This window comes from Stenella coeruleoalba (genome assembly GCF_951394435.1).
Source record: "Stenella coeruleoalba genome assembly, chromosome: X".
In the NCBI taxonomy this organism is placed as follows: domain Eukaryota; kingdom Metazoa; phylum Chordata; class Mammalia; order Artiodactyla; family Delphinidae; genus Stenella; species Stenella coeruleoalba.
The window spans coordinates 57612867-57621447 of record NC_137152.1 but is presented as its reverse complement, the minus strand read 5'-3'; the positions used below and the strand labels follow the sequence as shown (position 1 = coordinate 57621447).

At 40.9% G+C, this 8581-nt stretch overlaps 1 protein-coding gene across 1 annotated transcript; it reads right to left on the bottom strand.

Moving 5' to 3' along the window:
• Nucleotides 1-318: 318 nt before the first annotated feature.
• CDX4 (caudal type homeobox 4) lies at nt 319-8372 on the bottom strand (the record flags this gene model as incomplete). The annotated part of the gene is made up of 3 exons (XM_079910284.1): nt 319-525; nt 1686-1831; nt 7874-8372. The coding sequence occupies 3 exons, from the start codon at nt 8370-8372 to the stop codon at nt 319-321; spliced, it is 852 nt and encodes a 283-aa protein (XP_079766410.1).
• Between the last annotated feature and the right edge of the window lie 209 nt (nt 8373-8581).

The window sequence follows — 8581 nt, the reverse complement described above, 5'->3', positions numbered from 1 at the left end:
CTGTTTTTTACAGCCTGTTCACAAGCAAATTTCTGAAGTTGTGAATAGAGTTCAAGGGCTCGCAATTTTAGCTTTTAATTATACAGCTTATCACCAAGCTCCCTGAGTGACTGACATAGCATAGCACACAACAGTTTTCTGGGGATAGTTCCTAACAGTAAGTGACCCTTGAATTATCTTCAACCCATGGCACATCCACTTGTTCTGAATACTGCCTTACAAGGAATTACATAATGTTGCAACTCCCCTGCTGATATCTTAGAGACCAAAAAGACAATGCTAAAGGAAAGGCACTTTCCATTTCTCTTTGCCTTTCTTTCATTCAGAGACTATGACCTGAGGTATCTCAATAGGCTGAAATCCACGGACAGCAGATGGGGTGGTGAAAAAAGTGTTAGGTAGTTCCCCAGGGCTGATGGAGCCAGAGTCACTTTGCACTGAGCCTCTACTGTTCTCAAACTGGGATATTTTCTTTTTGATCATCTTTCTCTCCTTGGCTCTGCGATTCTGAAACCAGATTTTCACCTGAAACACAAAATGCTTTGGATTTAATGGGGCAACATACTGAATGCACTTTTCAGTCATTGCTGATATTGTTCAGGGACTCTAGTATTTACAAAGTCCTTTCACATGCATCGCTTAATTGAGCCTCACAATGACCTTGTGAAGTATGCCCATTTAACAACAGGTTTAAAAAAGGCTGAGACTCAGAGAGGGAAAGTATCTTGCATGAGATGAAACTGAAATCAAGTCCAAGGCCTCAGACTCTGAATGCAGTGCTCTTTATATTATACCTCACCCACCATCTCTGTTGTGCAGGTAGAAATAAATAATGATAGAATGGCAGATGCTGAGCCATGGTGATAAAAAGGGAGGGATTTAAATAGCAAAGGTGATTATGATCTATCATTAAAAGAAGTTAGGTTGTTAAAACAGAACTGGGTGAACAAGGGTGATGAAATACTATATCTCTTGCTGTGATACCAGCGTGCCTTCATAAATGGTTGAAATGCAGGCTTCTTGGGATACAACAATACATTAATGGACTTTACAGTTCTAGAATCTTATGATTTCCAGGTTTACTCCTAGACCTAAGTAAAAAACAAATCAGGTAGTTATGTAATGTCAAAATCTGGGTGAGTGGAAACCACTGATCCTTGCCATGATTTAATCTTTACTGAGTACCCATAGTAAGCTAAATTTGAGGCAGGAATCATAGGATTACATAGACCACAGAAAATTAAATTCCTACCCTGAGTAATAGAAAAACTTGCTTCAGGTAGCAGCATTGGTGTTCATTTACTGTTACAGTTTGACTGATATGAACCAGATAATTGCCATGATTGACAGATTTCCACTTCACATATTGATTATGACTACTTGGGGAACCATATCAAGGTTTTGCCCTGACTGATCAATTGTATGGGAGTTTTAATCCTTCTCATCCCCCTACATCCCCACCCTTGCTTTCACACCTACACAGTGCCCACCACATTCAATTATTAATAAACCCATCAACCAACGGTACTAAACTAGGTGGTCCAGTAGGATGAATGTGGGCTTTAGGAGAGCTTTGAGAATGGCTTGGTCTTCTGTTTTGCTTCCACTATTAGTTACAGACTTCCCTAAAACCTTAGCTTATTGAAATGCTTATATGAAACGTGTTAGATGTACTTCTGGTGTACCTGTCTCTCAGAAAGGCCCAAGTTGACTGCCAGCTCTGATTTTCTCCGAATGGTGATGTATCTGTTGCAGTGGAATTCCTTCTCCAGCTCCAACCTTTGATGATCTGTGTAAACCACACGATACTTTTCTTTTGTCCTGGTTTTCCCTGTTAGGGGAGAAAGCAGTGCATTTAATCATATTTTGCATCTTTGGAGATTGTTTTGGTTAGAGGAATCATAGTCATTGTTCCTACCCTTAGCTATTACTTTCAAATACAAAACAAGTACATTTTTTAACCACATATGTCATAAGTCCATTTCTCCATTAATTACTTTGTCATCTGTGGCTATTTTACATATATATATATATATATATATATATATATATATATATCATACCTATATATATCAACACACCTATCACACCACCATTGATATACTGTTACACCAAAGCATTTTAAAGCAAACAGTTAAGCCATGATTTTCATTCCCTTCACACTAACATATGGGAACAGCATTGTCATTGTCAGTAGTAGCAACATTCATTATACATGCACTTCCTTTTATATTGATATTTTATGCAGTTCATTTATATTGTTTCCTATTGAACCTCTCACTTACCCTTTCAAATTACGCAAAATGTGTCTTATCCCCATTTTGCAGATAAGGAACCTGAGGCTCAGTGTAGGTAAGTAAGTTGCTTTGTGCTAGTGAGCTGAGGAGTGGGGACCCAAACACATACCCTTGGCTCCCAGTCTGGTGTGCCAAATGTTATTCCTGATTTAAACATGCTGGGCAGTATAAGAATGGCCCAAGTGAGGCAAGCTGCTTTGTGATCCTGACATTCTAATTACATATACATTCTAGAATTTCATTTGGATAGTAATTTAAAAAGAAAACATCTATTGTCACTTAGATTCTGTTCTAGGATAGCCCCTATTACTTATTAGAAAAAATAGTTTAGTTTTCTGGGGAGAGTCTTAAACAAATTTTTATTCCCAAGTGGATAATGAATGGGGGAAATAGGGGGTGTTGACTTTAGCAGAATAAAATGGGTATTCTAGTATTCTTTGAAAGGATATACAAACATTTGCTTTGTGTTACAACGTTTAACTAATTTCTCATGCCCTCCTTCAAATAGAGTTTTATTCCTCCTTTCAAATTTTCCAAAGGTGATTAGGAAGTTTCTCTTTCTTTTCCATTTTTCTAACCCCCTCCAGGATCTTCATCCTTTTCTCTATGGCTTTTGGCAAACTCCTTCTGATCTTCCCTGGTTGTTTTTGATGTGAAGTTTTGGGGAGCGATCTGTAAGACAAAGGTTTCTTTAAAGTGTTTCCCTAAACTCCATTGAGGTGTTAAGATGCAGCACAAGCTTAACAAAGGAGCTACATAGCATCAGATCCCATCCTGAACCCTCTTTACATTCAGGAACACCAGCAAATTGGTTTGGAATTTACAAGCCCTAAACAAATGTCAGACACTCTTTCATCTCCAGGAAAGAAAAAAAAAGGGACATGAATGTAGAAACAAATTCTAGATGAGAGATATGTTTTAGGATTAACTCATGGACTAAAGAACTAAACAAAACTTTCCCTCTTAAAAATGGAAAACAATGAATCCCAGTCAATCTGTCTCAGAGGCTCAAATTTTAAGCTGGTTTTCTTTTTTGTTTGTTTGTTTTTTGTGGGTTTTTTTGTTGTCAATTTTTAAAATTGAAGTATAGTTGATTTACAATATTGTGTTAGTTTCATTTGCAGCAACGTGGAAAGACCAAGGGAATATTATGCTTAGTGAAATAAGTCAGACAGAGAAAGACAAATACTGTATGATATCACTTACATGTGGACTCTAAAATATAATACAAATGAATGTATATGTAAAACGAAAACAGACTCACAGATACAGAAAACAAACTTGAGTTGGTTTTCTGAATTTAGGAAACCAAAGGTCTGGCACTTGGTATGTTACAAAGGCAGAATGTATATTTGAGGTCACAGTGAAAACATTGAGGTTTAATTTATTTCCAGAACCTCAAATCTTAGAATCAAAATATATCTTTGAAGAGATGTTCCCTAAAACCCTTCCTAATCCCAAAGTGACTAAGTGTTTAAATTCTAACTTGAGGCAGAAGTTAAAATTCAACTTGTGTGTGTCTGTTTTCCGCTCTTTGATAATCGGTAAATATAACCAGACTTCAAGAACTCTGGAAGGTTGCAGTTCTTCCCCACCCCCATTGGTCATAAATTCCCCTCTTGCAGTTTCTTCTGAGGACAATAAAGTCAAGACCAGGCCTCTTTATTTGCCATGAAAATCCTCACCCTTTCCGGCAATATAACCCCTGAAGAAAGGAGGAATGAGGAAGAGCCAAGCTGCATATCAAAGCCATGCAAAGTGTTAAAAAGAGTCTGTTGCCCCAATCTAACAGATAAGACCTCAAACCTCAAGAAGACATAGATCAGGGGGAAATATTGACTGCACATTTAACAAAAAGAAATGAATTCCTGTTTCCTGGTGCTCCTCTTGTGTCCCTGCTCCCAAACTGTCTTCTTATCACCCCTTTCATTGCCTCTTCCCTTAAATGATGAAATCTGATTGAATGGATTTTGGACATTTTTCTAGTAGAGTATAATGCCATATTTCCATACTAAAACATCAACAAAGCACTAAGAGCACTAGCTTTTATTGTTCAAGCTATTCTCTTCTCCCAGAAACTACATTTCTGAGGGTGAGGGAACCCCTTCTCTGGTGCTATTGTGGGTTAATTTAGGAAAGTAACAAACCGTAAGTTGTATTACAGGGCTGCTTCATAGCCCTGTGGTGGGGATTTCACTGCCTCCGCCTGCCTAAAGCCTTGGACAAACCTCTGTAGTTCCCACTACCTAGAAGACAGTATCCCTACAGAGTTTGCAAACACATGTCACTATATATGATGACTCATCATCACCCTAAATGTGCTCATTTGAGAGACTGGCTGTGAAAACACTGTTAGGCAGAAAAGCACTCTCCAAACCTAGGGGTTATGATGATGATGACAATGAGGGTAAAGAGGATGAAAACCAATCTCTTTCTTTAGGGAGTAGAGTGTAATTGACACCATCATGATGACTTTCCATCTGATGGTAATCTTTTGCTGCTTTTAGTTAAAAATTGCATCCAAATTCATTCATAAAAATTGTCCAATTAAATGATCAAAACAAAAAAAGATAATGATAAGCTTCAGGAATTATTAAGTAACTCATTTTCTGAAGGGTCCTAACTGAATAAAATCTTTTATGTATAACTTCCTCAGTGTTTTGTATTTTGTCCAGTGGGTTAATCATAATTATTCAAAGTCACTTCCTTCTCTCCTCTTCTTTCCCACACCTAAAAAGAAAGCCCCTCTCCAGCCCTACTTAGGTTACCACCTTGCCAATACTCATCCAAGGTTACAACTCTGGGTAAAAAAAAAGCAAAAAATGAAAAAATTCCTAGCTGTAATGCACTGACAGTATTTAAAATACGAAAATACTGAACTTTTCCCAGAATCTTTCTATCAGCTTCCTTTCCATATAATTTTTAAAACCAGAAGTGTATTGGAACAGAATACTTAGGGAAAAAAGTAGAAATAAAAATATTTCATTTTTAAATCAAATCACTTAGTGGACATTCATTTATTCTGTATGTCAGTCCCCTTTCTCTCATTTGAAAATCAAATATGACAATAATCACTATGAAATGTTTTCCAATTGTCCCCTAATATGTGTATTTTTGTTTCTTTAACTTAAGGCTATTTTAAAAACATTCATCAGTGATGGAAAGAGTTTTCATTTGATTACCATAATCAGGGAGGGGTTACTTCAATTTTGTAGTTCATCTATTTTCTTCTCAGCTGTAAGTCAAATGTTGTCCTACGATACTACAGAGTGAAGTAGAAAATTTAGGAGGATCTGACTTATTCATTCATTTAACAAATATTTGTTTAACACTCCCTATGTACTAAGCATACAAATGGGTGTCTTTTTGTTTGGAGTGATACAAAGAAGTGATCAACTTAATTTTTTGTGGGGTTCATAACCTGAGATCCGTGGAAGGGCTTCAGTGGATCCATGAATCTCCCAAAATTATTCAAAAAATGACATGTGTGTGTGTGCATGCTCATTTGCGCCTTTGTGCATTTTTCTGGGGAGAGGGTCCATACTTTTCATCACATTCTTAAATTGTTGCTAAATATACACCTTAGGCTACAAGAATATAATAAAGGGGTACTTTTATAAGACATTAAAATGAAATGGAGATTGAATTTAATAAAGCCCCATCTATAGGATAGGCTGCCAGAAGTCAATGGGGTACCAAAATCATTCAATTTAGAATTTCTCATAGAAGTTGGAGAGAAAATCTTGTGAAGGTGGCATGGTACACCCAGGTTTCAAGAGTTAGCCACCACAGAGCAATTTAGTCTCCTCATTCACCCACTGATGAAGACACCACAGAGCAATTTAGAGTCCCTTTCTAAACTTACCCAAAAGAGAGAATCTGACAAATGCAAATGAAAGACTTTTAAGCAGAGAAACCCATCATATTTTCTCTCATAAACAGAAAATTCATGACTCAAGATAATTTATTTTATCTTGTCCTTTTCTTCCCATTGTTCTCTCTTCCAAACAACATACTAGTGACTTTCCTCTTCTAAAGTATTTCAAAACATAATCCTGAACTGGGAGCAGCTACTTTTCTGGCTTTTGTGTCTTTTGCTGATGGTTAGGGCTTAGTGAATGGATGTTAATTACAACCCTAAGATTAGATATAATAACAGCCCTGGGAATACAACACCCTAACCTCATTTTCTATTCTCTTTAGCCAGCCAACTCACTCTTATTTCAAAAAGCAATATGCAGACTTACTTCCAAACACTTTAAAGCTAAGTATTTAAGCTCAACTCTTAATTTGGGATTGCTACCCCAGTAATGTCCTAATCAATTGGAACTATCTCCTCTGGGCTGAGTCCTCTTAACGGTGAAAGTTGGTCCCATCCCACCCTCCTGCTTTTGCTTTTTTTAGGGAGAGAAAAAGGGCAGAACCGTGAGCAGAAGCATAATCATTGTGGACAAATGCTATTGAAATGTCATTTCTTCCCCAGAGGGATGAAAGTGATAGAGCTGAATTTTACTAATTTTCTCTAATGACAGGGAGCGATAGGTTGGAATAATAAGAATGTGATAAAAGAACAACTATAGCTGAAAACAAACATCTCCCCGCCTCCCTCCTCCACCCCCTGTCCAAGATTAAAGCAGAGTACCCACTTCCCCCGCCCCTGGCTCCCAGTAGCCGCCCACCGGCTTGCTGGCAGGAGCGTGGGTAGGCATTAGGCTGGGATCTCTGGGCTTTCCTATGTGTGGTGACAAGCCTGCATCTAGCCCCTGCACCTCGATACGTCTACCTGACTGTTAGGAGGGCTTTAATCACTTTAATCTTATTGATGTGGGGCTGATATTCGTGCACGCACAGGGGATGTTAGGGTTGAGTAGCTTATTATGTCCCAGTGGTGTACTGTAGCTTTCTCACAGCCTCTATGCTTCCATTGGCGGAAGGGAAGTTGTAAGAAGGCATTGGGTTTGAATCCAGCTTGCCTCTGTCAGCTTGGGCGAAAGAAGCTGGAGCTTCCTTGAGAGTCCAGGGTGACCAGGTTGCTTTGCCACTGGGACCTTCGTGGCTAAACTGGAAGGTCTGTTGCCAACCAAGCAACATGAACCTAAGTTGAGAACCACCAGCTTTGAGGGGGAAGCCAACCTGCCCAGATGGGGAAGGGTTTGAAATGGAACGAGCAAGCAGCAGTGATTGAGCACAGGGACACGTGGCTGTCCTCTCCTCATTCACCCACTGATCTTCCCCGTGCATCTGTTTTCCCATCTGGGCAACTGCAGGGTTGGATCTTGACCCTTGTGGATCAACATGCCCATTGTCCGCCCGGTTGCTCCCTTGACTGATCAGAAAATGGTGAAAAAGTCCCCTACGGTCGGCTTAGTTCCAAGCACCATGCTCTGCTTTTGATCAGAGGCACAAGCGAAGGAGGTCTCTAATGGGCTGGGGCCCTGGGCAGCAAGACACTCAATAGTCTCCTTAGCTAAGCTGTCCGGGGAGAAGCCTGAGGAGTAGGAGGGCCAGAAGGCCAAGAGAAGTAGATGAGAAGCAAAGGAAGGAAAAGTTTGAGAGCATTGGAATCGATTACTCACCAGTCACCTGCACGGTCTTGCGCATCCACGCATAGGGGCTGTGGCGGCTTCTGTTAGAACTGGCGTCGGCGGTGCAGGCGTCGATGGGGAACAGTGATCCGCCGGCTGGTGTAGGCAGGCTGCTACCGCTGTTTCCACCCGCTGCGGGTTCCAGGTTGCTGTATTCCGGCGAGCCGAAAGCAGCAGGGCTCGAGGTCATGTCGTTCATGGGCACCGTGCCCATTGTACTGGACGGCCCGGGGTACACGCTCCAGTCTTCCCGAGGGGGACTATAGGGTGACCCCCAGGCCCCCAACGATGGCCCGTGAGGATCCATACCGGGCATATGGGGATACCCCATATAGTGCGCATAAGACGGAGCCGCTGCGAAGTTGGAGGCTGGCATCGGACTCCCACCATCCCCAGTGGCGCCAGCCCCGGCTGTGCCACCTCCTGCAGGGCTCCTGAGAGTGCCCGAGTACATGCCCGTTTCTTTTTCCAAAAGGCAGCTTCTGTACATAGTGGCTTGGGTATGAGAAAGGAGCTCCCTAAGCCATCCTGAAGTCCCTGTAAGGCCCCAACCCGACTTTGAGAAGCAGTAGGGAACCAGTAAGTTAGGCCGTAGCTGTGCTGCAAGCTCCTCCGCGCCCCTCAGACAACTCCATCGGCGTTTCCTACCCTGACGGTTTCCAGGTGACTGGTAGCCCGGTATAGATGGGCCCCCAATGG